The sequence below is a fragment of the Onthophagus taurus genome, chromosome 11 (genome assembly GCF_036711975.1).
Source record: "Onthophagus taurus isolate NC chromosome 11, IU_Otau_3.0, whole genome shotgun sequence".
NCBI lineage: Eukaryota > Metazoa > Arthropoda > Insecta > Coleoptera > Scarabaeidae > Onthophagus > Onthophagus taurus.
Genome location: NC_091976.1, coordinates 23,573,471 through 23,589,572, shown reverse-complemented (window position 1 = coordinate 23,589,572; position 16,102 = coordinate 23,573,471). Strand labels below are relative to the sequence as shown.

The 16,102-nt window shown below is 33.7% G+C and overlaps 2 protein-coding genes across 4 annotated transcripts; one reads left to right on the top strand and one right to left on the bottom strand.

Moving 5' to 3' along the window:
• Window positions 1–1,146: 1,146 nt before the first annotated feature.
• LOC111415791 (apoptosis-resistant E3 ubiquitin protein ligase 1) lies at window positions 1,147–14,359 on the bottom strand. 2 transcript variants are annotated; one of them, XM_023047664.2, is made up of 8 exons: window positions 14,062–14,359; window positions 7,909–8,271; window positions 7,570–7,850; window positions 6,420–6,725; window positions 6,147–6,363; window positions 1,739–2,925; window positions 1,393–1,655; window positions 1,147–1,341 (listed from the first exon to the last, which is right to left on the bottom strand). In XM_023047664.2, the coding sequence occupies exons 1-8, from the start codon at window positions 14,246–14,248 to the stop codon at window positions 1,239–1,241; spliced, it is 2,907 nt and encodes a 968-aa protein (XP_022903432.1). In that variant the 5' UTR covers window positions 14,249–14,359; the 3' UTR covers window positions 1,147–1,238. The 2 variants fall into 2 exon arrangements, with proteins under 2 accessions (XP_022903432.1, XP_022903451.1); XM_023047683.2 differs by lacking the exon at window positions 14,062–14,359 and adding an exon at window positions 13,058–13,337.
• On the top strand, window positions 10,174–16,102 carry LOC111415812 (intraflagellar transport 57). Of its 2 annotated transcripts, XM_023047702.2 has the most exons (5): window positions 10,174–10,258; window positions 14,689–14,827; window positions 14,877–15,039; window positions 15,097–15,814; window positions 15,870–16,102. In XM_023047702.2, the coding sequence occupies exons 2-5, from the start codon at window positions 14,745–14,747 to the stop codon at window positions 16,028–16,030; spliced, it is 1,125 nt and encodes a 374-aa protein (XP_022903470.2). In that variant the 5' UTR covers window positions 10,174–10,258; window positions 14,689–14,744; the 3' UTR covers window positions 16,031–16,102. The 2 variants fall into 2 exon arrangements, with proteins under 2 accessions (XP_022903470.2, XP_022903462.2); XM_023047694.2 differs by lacking the exon at window positions 10,174–10,258 and having other exon boundaries at window positions 14,582–14,827.

Below are 16,102 nucleotides of genomic sequence, written 5' to 3'. Positions count from 1 at the left end.
GTTCTTTTTTAACTATTTATAATTAAAAACAAAAATTGATTAATTTTAAACAATTTTCTGCCAACAAAATGGTTAATTTTCAAATCTACCAACATAATTTTTTTTTAATATTTTAATAATTTTTGATGTGATTACACCGTTATTTTAATAATTAGTAATTTCAATGCGTTTGATTAAAACTCTATAACGATTTGAGCCATAAACTCAATTTTATTTGTTATTTGTTTTAATTTATGATCGTTTTTCTTTTGACAGTTGAGGTTATGTTATTTTTATTGTTATGTTTAAGCTTGAAATGATTAAGTGAATTTGTTAAAATAATAATTAATTTATTAGTTATTATTATAAACAGTGCATAATATTTTTGATGTTTTAATTAAGGTAAGTAAAAGCAATTATTTGTTATCGTTTTAATGCTAAATATTTTTGATGTTTTAATTAAGGTTAAATGTTATTTGTTATCGTTTTAATGCTAAATTTCAAGATAAAATTTGATGTTTAAACCACGTTTTATGATTTAGCGTTAATTTAGTTCAAAAATGATTTCTAAAATTTGATTGTGTTAAAATTTTCTAAGGTGTTATAGTTTAACTTGGCGTGTGTTGCTTAGCAACCCTATATTTAAGGCTACTCTCTTCGCGCCTTCTTAATACATAGGCTTGATACAATCATATTTGATGTCACGCAACTAATTAAGTATTAAACTTAATCACAATTGTGGATATAAAAAATAATAGAAAAAAATAAATATTAATTCAAATAGATTACTAAATTAAGTACAACATTTTAATAACAATAAAATATCCTAATTAAATAAGATGACTAGTTCTTTAAAATCTATGGTTAACAGCACAACTATCAGTCTGCGTTTTTTATTTATAATATCAGTTTTGAAATGTTCTTTAATAAGAAAATGCAAAGTATTCGTCCAAAAATGTGCACTTTGTACCTATATTATTAAAAACCTACAACTATTTATTATTATTTCTTTGATAAAGTTGGTTAAAGCTTGTAAAAAGGAAATTATTGCCCACTTTCTTTGTAAATAGAACCTTCAACAACTGGGAAGAATGTAATAATTCTAAGCGTTTTCTTTTAGGCCTTAATAGACCTGCTTAAGATGATATTAAAGATGATATATATCGGTTACTTCTTTAATCCTCCCTTTTATTTGTTAAATCGACATTAATCAATGCCTTCGTTAAAAAATTCACAATCACTCTTCTTTATTTATCGTTTCAAACCATTCCAAAACCTTCCGTCCCTTCACTTATCGCCAACAAAAGACTTTTTTCAAATTTTTCATAGCTATCATAATCCGGCAAGCACAATTGATTAAAACTAAAAGGAATAAATCAAATTTTGAAATTAAAAATTAATTTTTTGATATACCATGTGTGTGCTGTTGGTAAATTTCCAAAAGTTGGGGCTGCTGTTAATTGAAACCTAGGACTCAACTCTTTAAATCCACCTGGAGGTAATTGAGAACATCCCGTTGTAAATTGAAGCAACCTCGCCATTTCTTCTTGCGTAAAATTACTGATAGCGGTCCAAAACCAACCAATAACTCTCCGAAATTCCGGCGAATTTCCATTTACAATGTGATTCGCTTTAAAATCGGCTATCGAATAATGTCCGGTGCCGCATAAAAGTAACTGAAAGGCCAATAACGACAAATATTATTAATTAAATGGGTTTTAAAGTTTTAAATTAAATCATCATCAATAAGATTACTTACTTCCAATTCATTTTCGTCGAAAATACTTAACAAATTATCTGGAATTAAATCATTTAGGCCTTTTAAAAATGCTTCCAATTCGGCCCTAATCGTAGTTGCCAATCGGAATTGTGCTAAAGCATCTAAATATTGATGTTTGGTTTGATTTTTAACTTTAATTTTTGATCCGTTCGGTATTAATTCGACCGTTTTTAAAAGTCTCCCGTTATTATCGTAAACTTCCTCGACGAAATATAATTCAGTGTCGATTTGATCATCTACATCATTATCCAATAAATATTTTACTTTCGAGAGATACAAATCTGGGTCATCTTGTTCGAAATATTTATAATGTACTCTTAACCCGATAACTTGGGCCAAAAAAGATCTTGTAAATCTTGCCCTTACAAGTTGTCGATAAGATCCGCCCAAAGCGCTTTCGTACAAACATTTCCCGACAACTTTTCCGGCAAATTCGTAATGTCTTAGTTTTAAATGAGGTGGCCTTCTTGGATTTGGATGGACTAAAGATTGTTGGCCTTCGTGGAAACTTGTAAATAAACCTTTTCGGGAATCGAATAATTCAGCACAAATTAATTCGAACCATTCCCGTCGTAAACCACCCCAATCGAGACCTTGTTCACCAACGAAACAAATATCAAAGCTTTTACACCAATCGTTTGAAGAAAAATTTTTTGTCAATTTCATACTCGACTCTAAAAGTTTCGATCTATTCACTTTCAAACTAACTTTTTCATGATGTTGATAATGTTTATCGTGATATTTTCTAACCTCGTGATAAAAAAAATCTTGTTTATCTTTAAACGTTTCCGACCCACCCATATTTTTCAATAAAAATTGCGCAAAAGTCGCAGCTATCACAATTCTCTCTTTCGATGTTAACTCAATTTTTGGCTGACAACCGTCGTCGATGTAAAAGACGCTGTCCAAACTTTCGTTTTGTTTCGCTGGCACGATTTCTTTTGCGAAATAAATCTTGGTCGACGGACATAATCTAAATGTGTAAAGCCTCTTTGGTATAAATTTTAGTATCAATTCCTTGATTATTAACTGTTTCGGCGATACGTAACAAAGAACCCGTTTTGGTTTTAATATTTTTTCACCGTCCAAACCTAACAGTTTCGCTTCGTAACAGATGTTATGGTTTTTGGACGCGACATTTTTATGGACTAGAGTTGAATCGGCACCTAATAAATAATTTTATTCATTAAAAAACATTTTTGGGCGCTGATGGCGATGAAGGATATCAAGGACGATGTTGAGCGATACTATAGACAATGTGGAAGGATGATGAAGAGGAAGAATGACTAACTTGGAAGACATATATTTTGAAAGATATAGGTGATCTTATTGAGAGATGTCTGGTGTGACGGTTACCGATGTCAAGGGTGATATTAGATGTAGATATAGATGGTGAGAAAGATATTGAGGGACCGGGTAGATGTTAAAAGATGTCAGGGATTATGTATTGGCAGATAAAATTGAGTTGATGTTGAAAGATATCAGAAATGATTTCAGGCATAACGTAGAGTTATAAGAGATTATGTGGAGAAATGGACAATATAAAGGCTTGCCATATATGTTGAGGAAGGCCAGCGAAGATGTTAAAAGGTATTAGATATGATATTTAGCGATATTAAAGATGGTGTTTATAAATGGAAAGGAAGATATTGAGACAGGCCAGGGAAATGTTGATAGATATCAGGGATTATGTTTTAAGATGTCAGGAAGGAATTGGACAATGTTTTCTATCTTTCTCTGTTGTCAAAACAAGCCAATCAAGCACCAAAGTAAGTCAATCACCAAGTTATTCCACAAACCCCATAAAGAACACAACCCCAAAGCAATGAAAGCCTAACAGAAACTATAACAACACATTGTACATTAAAGTAGACACGTTGTGTTGCTTAGAGTACTGAATCCAACCACAAACCTACCTTTAAACCAACCCAACCCAAGCACATGGTAAACCAAGATAGCCCAAAGCATGCCAACCCGACCCAAACGTACCTCAAAGAAACTTAACTATAGAATCATCCTATTCTAAACCAAATCAATCATGAAATAATCTCACAAAATCCATAAAGCAACACAACCCCAAAGCAATGCAAGCCTTACAGAAACCATCACAACACATTGTACTTCAAAGTTAAGACTTGTTGGTTTGTATTGGTTAGAGAACTGAATCCAATCACAAAGCAAAGTTTAAGCCAATCCAACCTAACCATAAAGTAAACCAAAACAAATAAAAAAAAAAGATAACCCAGATATCAGAAGATTTTGGCAGTTATCAAGAATTGCAATGTCAGACGTGAGGTATAATATTAAAGGATGTTGTTGAGCGAAATGGGCAGAGATATTAAACGATATCAGAGACGATTATGAGAGGTATCAGGGATGATGGGCAAAGATGTTAAACAATGAGAGAGATATATTATGTTGGAGATATCAGGGATTATATTGTTAGATGTCATTATATTGAGGGATGTCATGCAAGCCCTTAGGAAGCGGAGTGCCTAGCGTATCAATTTTTAAACAAGTATTAGAAAATTCAAAAATTCACTTCGATGGGATTTGTTTGGATTCATTTTTCTGGATTATCCCGCCAAACAGCTCAGTACGGAAGATCTTACGTTTCCACAAATGGAGGTTATTTCAGCCTTGGAACTCCTATACAAGTCTAGGGTGTGTAAGCAGATTCAATTCACACGTATGTCTGGAAATAATGAATAACTCCTTACAAATGGCTGAGTGAACGGTGCCGATTGTGTCTCTTAAATCCCTGGAAAATCTGGGTTGAGGCTCATAACGCGGTAGTCTAGACCATCCCAGTTAAGAAATAAGCAGGAATGAAGAAGTGTTGGGAACAAATTTAAACAGGATTGAATCTTCAGAAAGGTTGTGATCGTTGATAGAGCTCCCAGCCGACAGCGAGTAGATGCCTATTATACATATTTTCCGGACTAATCCAGGAAGACAAACGACCTGCATCTCCACCCAAGGCTCTATATAAATAAGATATTTCAAACAGTTAACTTGATCCGGCAAAACTACGTACGTATTTGTAATCAGTGACCTTGAAGGTACTGGAAACAATATCAAAAACGTAATATTGAGGAAGATAGACAAAGATTTTGAACGATATCTGAGATTTATTTTGAGAGTTATCAAGAATTACGTTGTCAGATGTTGTTGTACGATGTTGAGCGAGATGGCGAAAGATGTTAAACGATATCAGAGATCTATTTTGAGAGAAAGCAGTATAATGTAAGAGATGTCGGGATTATATTGTTAGATGTTAGGGATAATATTGAGGGATGACATTGAGCGATGTTGTGGGAGATGGCCAAACATGTTAAACGATATCAGATATCTACTTTGAGAGAAAGCAGTTATGATATTAGAGATGTCAGGGATTATACTGTTAGACGTCAGTGATAATATTGAGGGATGACATTGGACGATGTTGTGGGAGATGGACAAAGATTTTAAACGGTGTCAGAAGATTTTCAGAGTTATTAAGGATTGCGTTGTCATGTATGATGGATGCTGATGGACGATGTTGATGGGCAAAAATGTTAAGCGCTATCACAGACGATTTTGAGAGGTATCAGGGATGATGTTGAGGAAAGCCAACAAAATTGTTGAAAGATAGCAGGTATAATATTTACCGATAGCAGGGACTATGTTGATAGATGATCATGATTTTAACAAAACTCAGGACAGTGATATTACAGGGCAATGTTGAGACAGCAATAGACAATAGAAGAAGACCAGATGATGTTGGGAGATAATAGGGATAATGATGAAGTTGAGGAACATCAGGCAATGATATGGAGGATGATGTTTCATGATATCAAGAATGATATTTATAAATGATAATAAAGATTTTGAGGAAATCCTGAACATTGTCATGGTCGATGTTAAGAGTAGTTTAGGAAAACTAGGGATGATGTTGGAAAATATTAAAGAGGATGAGATACCAAGGCTAATTTTAATAAATGATGCTTCAACACTTTAAGGTGACCAAAGCATTATTAAGAGATGCCACATAATACATTGAGACATATCAGGGACAATGTATAGTGATGCCATAAAGAATGTTGGAGGATATTAGGAAAGATGTTGAGAGATATCAGGGATGAAGTTTAGCGATATCAAAGACGATGTTGATAAATAACAAATATGATCTTGTAAGAGGCCGGAGCTTTGCTAGGGAATGTCAGGAATTATATATAGGGATTTTACAGTCTAGAAATGCCTGAGACGATCTTAAGACATATATAGAATTAAAATTTGCACTTACAGTTATTATTAGTGATATAATGTAATGTTATTAAATGGTGGGGATGAAGTTGAGGGTTGTATTGTTACAACGAAATTTAAACTATTAATAAAAAAAACTCACTGTTAAGTACAATAATATCAAAATCCCCATTATTTAACTCTGAACCATTATATCTTATGGTAGCATGGAAACATCCCTCATTCAAAAACTTAAATTGGACAGTAACTCTTTGTGTAATCCAATCGTAATCAATTAAAACCGAGTAGTTTGCTCCTAAAATATCAGATCTTTCATCTTCGTTAGCGTAACCTAATTGATTTATTATAACTTCGTAGCCCTAAACGACAAAGACAAATCAAAGATGGGATACAATGAGGTTTTAAATAAAAAAACCTGTGTTGGATCATCTTTAGGGCCGAAAGTGCATAAATTGCTGTACTCGTCTCGAGGTTCGACGTATAAAACGTGGCCGATATTTGCCGTACAAACGATCGTACTGCAATATCTGATGACGACGGTTCTTTGGGGATCTGTTTGACCCGGTGTAAAGGATCTATGAAAAGGGCTTCCTGCAACGTGTTGACTTCCAACCATCACAGTTACACAGTATTGTCCAGCCTGTCGAACTGTAAATTTTATTCTTGCTTGATTTGCGCTATTTGGATCTGTCGGTGATCCCAATTCCGTTATAATAGCCATCTAAAACAAATTTATTTAATACTTAATTTTATTTGTATTTTTTTATTGTAATTAATCGATCAATTATCGGTTATTTGTATTAGGAAAACGGTGCACGCAAACTACGTAAGCGTGACGAAAGTATTATTCAAATACTTATTTATTCAAAATATGTTTCACGCGTTAAGGTGGCATATTTCACTTTCAAAGAAACAAAGAGAATATTTTTAAATACGAACCCGGTTGGTTTGAACATTTTTTTTTATTTAAATATTTTCTCGGCGGCGTTTAATCGTTGAATTGTAGTGAATCCAGATTAATAAAAGATAAATGCACATAACACACACCGTTGCGTTCAATAGGACGGAAACTGCGATTGTGTTGCCGTACGCGTTGGAGGACTTTTGTCGTCGTCGCATGCACTCGATTTGTGTGTTGTGTACGCGGCAATGACTGGGGAAGTAAGAGCAGCGCGTTTGTTTATTATTTTGCCTTGAGAAAATTTATTTTTTAAACGAACGATTCTAATAAATATTTTGTAAACTTAAACATCACTCTCATATACTTCAAAACAAGATTTTAGATCATTTTAGCTGATGATGATTAAATAGGATGAAACCGGTTGGGTTGGCTCAACAAAAATGAAATATATATTTATAATATTTAGTTGCTGACAGCATAACATTTTCCCTAATTTGAGATGAGACGAAATTGGCTTCAGCCGGGGAATACAAATCTTAAAAGTTGGCAACGGCTGTTGCAAAGGTCACAAAAGCCGCCTGCTATATCTCGAACATCCCGTTCGATAGTCTGAAAACTTTTACAATACCGGATGTTTTTCAACGGAAATTTAAGATTTTTTTACCTTTCTGGTTCCTTCTGAAACATCTACCAGCAGCCGATCGGTATCACAGATGGGATAAGGCTGTCCGTTGCGCTGGTAGAAATGTACGGTAAAAGAAACGGTGTGTCCCACAGGACAAGGATCGTTCCAATGAAAAACCACTTTACAATTTGAAGGAAGGAGATATTTTCCGGTGACGTATTGAAGTAGGGAATGTTTTGCTTCCGGTGCTAATGAAGGTTGGGTCATCGCTGCTAAAGTAACCAACCCAGCGACCGAAACGGACACCACGAGCATTCCACCTAATTTTATTTTTTAATAACAAAAGAATTATTTTATTATTTAATTATTTTTACAAACCCCATGTCCATGCGTCTTGATGATTACTCGATTTAACCACTTCACTCCAAAGATCAGCTTTCAAAGCTTCTAAACGTTGCTTATCGATGGGTAAAGATTGCCGAGCTCCAGACCATTGCGTAAAGTCTTTTTGAAGAGCAACTCGCGCTTTGTTATCTTCGAACCAATAAACATCCTCCAAACTGGCGACTTCTAAACTTAACAGCCTCGGATAATGATGTTGAAGATTGTTTTTGGACAACCACTGACGAAAAACTAATCGTTGTTGAAGAAGTGCCGCCGCTTTTTGAAGTCGTTGTTCGTCCGGGGCTGGGAGTTCTGGAAGGTCTCCTAGTTGACCACATTGCGCTAACTGGGATATTCCTATAAAAATTTTTGTATTATTTATCGTGACATAACGATAAATTCAATTTTAATCGTGATGGTGGAGAAGAACTACCGCAGAATACAAGATTTGGCCGCAGGGTCGATAGCGTATTCAACGGTGCCGCTGCATTTGCATCATAAAAGTCGGAATGTTTATACATAAAACATAAGGTACCAGCAGAGTCGGTTGCAAATCTATTTTTGATGCGAAATATAAAGATTATGATTTTTTATATCACAAAGAAAGATTATTTTATGGTCGATTTAATTTTTTAGTCCAAAAGTTTTAACTCACAAACGATCTAAAAATACATCTCGTGCAGTTATACCTGTTTGGAATAAATTTGTCCCCAAGGTGACCGATAGTTGCATGTACTTGAACAATTTTAATTAACATAACGAGATGTGCAAACTAACAGGCATGTTACAATTGATTGTTTTGGAAGGCGCCCCTGCGGACGTTATTAAATTCGATTAAAATTTACGATCACCATCGTTAATTTCGTATTTGCATTATTTTGGACGCATTTAAAAAAGATCTTGTACCCAGATTCAGAATCTCGTTTCATAATCCAGGGTCGGATTAAGTTGGATATACGTCGTGACAAATTTCTTGCCGTTGGAATTACTCTTCCAAAATCCTCGGACTCGCTAATTAAATTCGTGTTTGCGGAATTATTAACATGCCCGCGAACGCGTTCATCTGAAACGCAAACGTTTGCGACGTTTAATACTTTTAGATCCCCCGCAGCGAGATTTAATAGTCTAAATTTTAATCGGATAAACCCCTTTTCCGGACGAGGAAAAACTTTTCCGGTTAATTAGCATATTATTTTTATTTTTAAGATAAACGGTGCTGCAGTTTAGATGGTTTAGAATTTCAAGGCTAGAGGATATCGTTTCAGGCACTGGGCCAACTGGGTTGAATAACTCTCTTTATGTTATCGAGAGGAATGTGTGCATATACAGATTTTCATACACAAACATTGCAGTTAAATTAGATAAAAAGGGACAACGTTATATTGTTATATATTATATATAGTACACGTAATTTTTTGTTATGGGTGTTTCACAAATTGGCAATCCTAACACGTACGTTTCAAGTATTCTCAAAGTCACTCCACTCCACACAAATGAACTTAAACTTAGTGGCTTTGAACGAAGCTCTCAGAACTACTGAAGGGTTTCCCACAAATAACTCCTACGTTGGTAAAATGGGAGTAGAACAACTTTTTTTTAGAACGCATATTTTAAAATAATTAATAACATAAAAGTTGCGGGAAAAATCATATTGTAACAGAGAAAAAAGTAACTCGGTGGTTGCACATAGATGTGATTTATAAGCTCGCAAAGTGGACACGAAAAAATTACATTCCAACAACAGCGAGCGCAGTGCTTGAGTTTAGGTTTAAATAATTCACCGTTTAATTTTCTTTTCTGCCGACATGTTTTGTATTCTGCATGATCTGAATAACATACATTTTTTTGAAAAAAAATCACCAACATTTTTTTCATTCCTCGATGTTAGTCAACTTTACAAACCCCTTCAAATCCAGTTCTCAAAAAGACATCGATTAAAAACACAATGACATTAAAGTATCGGAACTCAAAAAATTGTAATCAATACCAACCGTAAATAAATAAAATTTCCATAAATCACTAACATATAATTCACATACTTACAAATATTTTATTGCAAGTTTTATCGTTTTATTTTAAAAAAGTTTATAAAAAATTGATTATACAATCAACTATTGATATTGTGATCATCACTGAGTCATTTTTACAGAATTTAAAACGAAAAGGAGATTTATTAAAATTCTCTGTTTTTCTAGTGAATGATTTTAAAAACATGATGGAAAAACCAACAACTGCGGGTTTATGGAATAGAAGAAGATTAGATCCAGGACACAGAATAGTGGGCAACACAAATTGCTACTGTCAATCTGCTTTTTAAAATCTTTGAAGGATGAGATTGTTAAAGGTAATACAAATAACAGATATTCTTATTAGCAGTAATATTTATTTTATTATTAGTAAATATTAGTAGATACAATTAGACAGGCATTAATTAATATCTATATATTTTTTGAAATTCTTGTAGAACATCTTTTTGCTAGATTATGCTGGGTACCAAGATACTCAATAGGGTCAAGTCTAGAGATTGTGGACGAATGAGATTTATGATCCACATAGATCATTGCCATACTGGAAATAGAAGGTGTCCCCAAGATTAACCTTTTGTATGCCCTCTTACATATTTTCTTATATAATATTAACACACACTATTTTGCCAATCGTTTCTTCCATAAATACTAACTTGCCATGTTTCCTTCGCCGATGAAAAATTCTTTCTGAGCTATTCATAAGTAAAAACTGGTATATTTGAGGATTCCAAAGGAGTTTAATGATTTTTAAAGATTTTGGAGATTAATTTTGATATCCTTAATATTTCCAAAAAAATCCAGAAGATATTTAGATCATTCACAAGAATTGCTTATGATTCCTAATGGTTTGTGAGGTTTATTTGGGTTGTATTTCGATTTTAAAGAGAACCAAACTAATTCCAAGATTTTCTAGACTATTTTAAAAGAAATTTTTCAGGATTTGCAAAGATATTAATGAGTTTCTGGGATTTCTTAGAGCAGCTAGAGACGCAGATAGATTTTTAACAATTTTTAGAAGACTTTTTGGAAATTTTCATAGCTATTCTGGTATATCCAAGATTTTCAAAGAAGTTTAAATGATTTCTAAAGATTTCCGAGATTAATTTAAGTATCCTTAATATTTTCAAAAAAACTCTAAGAGATTTTTAGATCATTCCTAACTATTTCCTGATGATATGAAAAATTATTAGGGATTCACAACAATTGCTTGTGATTCTCACGAGTTTGTCAGATTTATTTGGGTTGTATTTCGATTTTAAAGAGTTAACCAAACTAATTCCAAGATATTCTAGAATATTTTCAAAGAAAAGATTTTTAAGAATTTCCAAAGATATTAATGAGTTTCTGGATTTCTAGAAGACAAAATTCAAGGATCCAAAGCAGTTTTAATGATTTCTAAATGCATAACAAAACCATCTTTCCATGAATGTTCTTTGCGGTCAATTTTGTAGGTTGTCGTGGTCACTATGCAATGCAAAAAGTCTCCTTTTTCTGTCTTTTCAACGAAATTCATATTCCTTTTTTCTGGAACTTCTCCATTTGATGCAAACCAGCTTTTTGAGTTACGTTCAGCTTATCAATATTGTTTGCCATTCTTTCTTTTCGAACATTTTGTGTGATCTTCCATGAGCTTTGTCTTCGACAGCAAAATCTCCAGTTTTGAAACGTTGAACTGTTCTGGTATATCCCAAGATTCCAAAGGAGTTTTAATAATTTCAAACGTACTATAAAACTTTCTCTCCATGAATTGTTTGGCTTTGCGGTCGATTTTGTTGGTTGTCGTGGTCACAAAGCAATGCAAAAGTCTTCTTTTTTTCTCTTTCCAACAAATTTTCGCATATTGTGTTCGTTTCTTCAGTTGATATAGAACCCATATTCCATTTTTCTAGATTTTCCCCATTTAATGTAAACGGCATAAAATAACTTTTTGAGTAATATTCAGCTTATCGACTAACTTCCCTTACATCTAGATGTCATCTTCGTCCAATATTGTTTCCAATTCTTCCTCTTCGAACTTTTTCCGTGGTCTTGAGCTTTGTCTTCAACAGCAAAATTTCAAGTTTTAAAGCGTTGAAACCATTACAGGTACTTTCCAACTAGATTCCAAAGAAGTTTTCAGACTAATTTCATGAATTTCTAAAACTTTTTGAGGGTGTTCAAATAAATCTAAGACTTTTAAAGACTTTGCGAAAGTTTTAGCGATTTATTAGAGTATGTGGATTATGTATTTTAAAGTATGTTTTAGATTTTGCAGCACTTCTTATGTATTTTCAAAGACTTTTTGAGCTTTTGAGACTCCTAGAAGGTTTTGGGACTTACATCACATTTCTCAAGATCATCTAAAAATTCTTGGATGTATTTTTAGATGACTTTGAGAAATGTGATGTAAGTCCCAAAACTTCCAGAAAATTATCAAGCATTTCCTGATGATATGAGGAATTATCAAGTATATCGATTTCTTGGATTTTCACGAAATCAGAAGTTAATTTTCAATTTCGCGTTTTATCCTTAATAGTTTCGATTTTAGTTATCTAAAATCTCTCGTGACAAGCAAAAATATATCTTCGCTGTTTTAGTATACAATAGATATTTGTATATAAAGGTCACGATGTTTATGTACATCAAAAAGGTCACTTGTGGCCGAGACGCTGCAATTATATCTCTGACGTTGACATCTTCGAATTTCCGCATGATTTGATTGGTTGTCTAACTGTCAAATGATTAGATTTGTTCATTTTGTTAAAATAAATTTATGAAATTATCATTAATTCTGAATCGATCCTTTATCCGACTAATATGATGGATCGTGCATAAGAGGAAGCTTATTAATCAACCAACCAAACATTGTTTGAAAGTCATTAGCGTTGTTAACAGGAAACAGAAGCTGTCAACTACAAAATATGGGATTTCATAATAAATCTTTACGTTATAATGAAAATGATATAAAAGGAAACAATGAAAACGAGAAAACTCTTAGGAGTGAAATTTAAGATTGAATTGTCGCCGAAAAATAAACGAGTTCCGCGCGCGTTAATTTTCTGGGGACGTCCCCGGAACAAGATTATGTAAATGAGAAACTGGGGGCGATTTATCGCACTTTTCCTGGAGATTCTTACCAGAGGACGCACTGGAGGAGGGCTGCATGGTCATGCCTATGGAGCAGATCTCGACATCTTCGGCCCACATTTGTGGGGACGTAATGGAACGTGGAATGGTTCGGGAGGAAAAAGATTTTTTTCTATTTTCTGGGTGATTTCAGGACGGACTTTTAATGGGGGGGAGAGTTTGGAAGTCCGAGGGATGTGCTCCTAGGAGGGCCACGTATTGTGGGACATCGCGCCGTCGCACGACCTCTTCAGGACGCGAACCGTACCCGCCGACGGTCAGCCAACGACTGCTTTAACGCTTCCATACCAGGTACGAAGCAGACCGTTGCCGGGGAAACCGTTTTACAACAAAAACCCAATGGAGGTGACGACAACACTTTATAATATCCATTATTCAATATCAATATAACATAAACCATTAAAAAAATACAAAAAACCTTTTTAATTATTAACTGGAAATGAAACATTTTGTAGTCTGATGACTGCCCTAGATCAGTAAAAGATTTTTTGTTCTTATCGTTGAAATAGGGCTGGAATTAAAAGCTATACCCAGAAAAAAAAGTTGATTGCTGGAGGGTTAGGCTTTCGCGCATGCGACCCCCTTTGCCAAAAATCCCTCAATTTAACGGAACGGATGGAAGAATCGACCATCTGGTCGATGATGAACCATTATCGTTGAGGATCATTTAAAAATCAATAAAAACTACAAAAAAATTTTGACGTTTTAAACGTCATTTTAAATGTCATTTTAAACGTCAAAAAAGTATGCATAAATAATTAAATAATTCAAACAGTATCTTAATCGTAATTTTACCGCTAAGAAACTTTAGTTTTCAGTAATGCAGCATGCAATATGAATATTCAAAGGCACGTTCTGTATTCGCGGTCAAAGTCTAATTTGTTATTCATGAATTTTACACGAATACACAAATCAAGGTACCCGGCGAGAGGGCAGTGGCGGTGACGTCGTCGCCAAATCACGTGATACACGTTATCGCGTCTGAAAAACGTACCTTTATCCTTGAACAATTGTTTATAATTGGCGAGGTTGTTCTCTTCCAACCACAAGTCGACTTCGTTTTCGCTGTTCATCAGTTGTGCCCATGCCGTAAAGGAGCCGAATTTCGCGACACAAACAGCGCTCGCGATAGCCATTGACCAGAAAAACATGAATTTGGCACAACCCGTCAGTTGGTTCATCTTGATGCGGAGCGATTTCGTTCACATTGTTAAAAAAAACGGGGCAAATTTTTACACCCCCGTTTTCCAAACCGTCGTTGACAGCTTTTGGAAAATCAATTTTTATCAATCAGCTGATTCAACTACTAGCGACATCTACCTAAATGTCAAATGCTCACTTGAATTGGTGGATAATAAATTTTCCTGTACACGAAATACGTTAAAACCATCTCAAATAACTTTTAATTTATTAAATTAATACGATAATTTTATAAAGGATAACTTATTATAACTTAATTAAATACAAAACAGAAATCAATTTTAACGCGCCATCTATTAACGCAAACTTCAATCACTACACAACTGTCAAATGAATACAAACAAAGTTTCATCAATTAAATTAATAAATTAAACGACTTTTTCTCATTTTCTTTGTAAGTAATAAAATATGTTAAGAACAGAACCGAAAATACTGAGCGATGGTGACCAAGAAAACTCCTTCGCCCCGTTTGTTTTGATGGAAAATTTAATCGAAAAATTAAAAATATTGAATTTCGATGAAGAATTCACCACAGATCTTAAAATGAAACGTATTCACAGGTACAAAACGGTAAAAAGTTAATATTACATAATAATTATACAATTTTAGATATTATTTCATGATACCTAAAAACCCAGGGGAACAATTTTATATGTTTTCGGCTTTAACAGCTTGGTTAATACGAAAATGTGGTAAAAAATTTGATCAACCTCAAGAATACGATGATCCGAACACCACAATAGCTAATATTTTAGATGCTGTCCGCGAAGAGGTTTAATTAATACTCTCCAATAAATTAATTTCTAAGATTAATAATTAATTCTTTTAGAATATTTCCGTTGATTTTCCCCCAAATAAACTTAAACAAGGAGTAGGAGAATATGTCACATATATTTTAAATAATTTAGCTGATAAAGCCTTAAATTACACGAACTTTACATTTGATAAACCTATCATCGAACCTGATCCTCAAGAAGAATCTGAAATAATAACAGATGAATCTGAAATAGTTTTAGATAAAGTTGAAGAAGAGATGTTGGCTTATTACTCTGATGAATCTGATGATGACAATGTATTTAACTTAAACGCAACCCAACAAAATAAAAGTACTCCAAGACAAATTGAATCGATAAATATCGATCAAGAAAATTGGAATTTAGAGATCGAAAGGGTTTTACCCCGGTTAAGAATTACAATTCGTAATGATAATAGAGATTGGAGGAGCAATTTAGAACAAATGAAACAATACAGAAACACTATTAATCAAAATCTTACCACAACAAAGCACCATTTGGAAAAAGTACAAAAAGACGTTGTAACAACGCTTGAAAAAATCTCAAATCGCGAAAAATATTTAAATAGGGAACTTGAAGGGGTGCTCGACGAATACAGAAACTTGCAAGATCAACTGTCGAAAACAAAGGATACTTATCGGAGTTTAAGTGGCGGCGTTACAGAGAGAACTAGAGAATTGGCACAATTAACTGATAGATTGGAGACTGTAAAACAGGAAATGGAAGATAGAGGTAGTTCTATGACAGATGGAAGTAAGCTTTGAAGTTTATGTATTGATTGTAAAAATTAAAAATTAATTTATTTTAGCCCCATTAGTGAACATTAAAAGAGCGATTACAAAAATTAAATCGGAAATAATGGAAATGGATGTTCGAATTGGGGTGCTTCAATGTTTATTGCTCCAATTAAAAATTCGGGATAAAAAAATTTTAGAAGATGATTTAGGCCAATCAATGGGAGTAATTTAATTTTTTATTAGTTTCTTAGAACGTATTTATTCGTTATCTTGTTGTTAACGTAATAAATAGGAATTTTTCAAA

What these genes read in the sequence shown, in the direction of transcription:
- LOC111415791 (XM_023047664.2), bottom strand. Translation starts at nt 14,248, where the DNA reads ATGAACCAACTGACGGGTTGTGCCAAATTCATGTTTTTCTGGTCAATG. An exon ending in ACAATTGTTCAAGGATAAAG is followed by an intron (nt 8,272 to 14,061) that starts GTACGTTTTTCA and finishes AAATTTTTATAG; the next exon opens with GAATATCCCAGTTAGCGCAA. An exon ending in TGATATTATTGTACTTAACA is followed by an intron (nt 2,926 to 6,146) that starts GTGAGTTTTTTT and finishes ATTATTTATTAG; the next exon opens with GTGCCGATTCAACTCTAGTC.
- LOC111415812 (XM_023047694.2), top strand. Translation starts at nt 14,676, where the DNA reads ATGTTAAGAACAGAACCGAAAATACTGAGCGATGGTGACCAAGAAAAC. An exon ending in AAAATGAAACGTATTCACAG is followed by an intron (nt 14,828 to 14,876) that starts GTACAAAACGGT and finishes ATACAATTTTAG; the next exon opens with ATATTATTTCATGATACCTA. An exon ending in TAGTTCTATGACAGATGGAA is followed by an intron (nt 15,815 to 15,869) that starts GTAAGCTTTGAA and finishes AATTTATTTTAG; the next exon opens with CCCCATTAGTGAACATTAAA.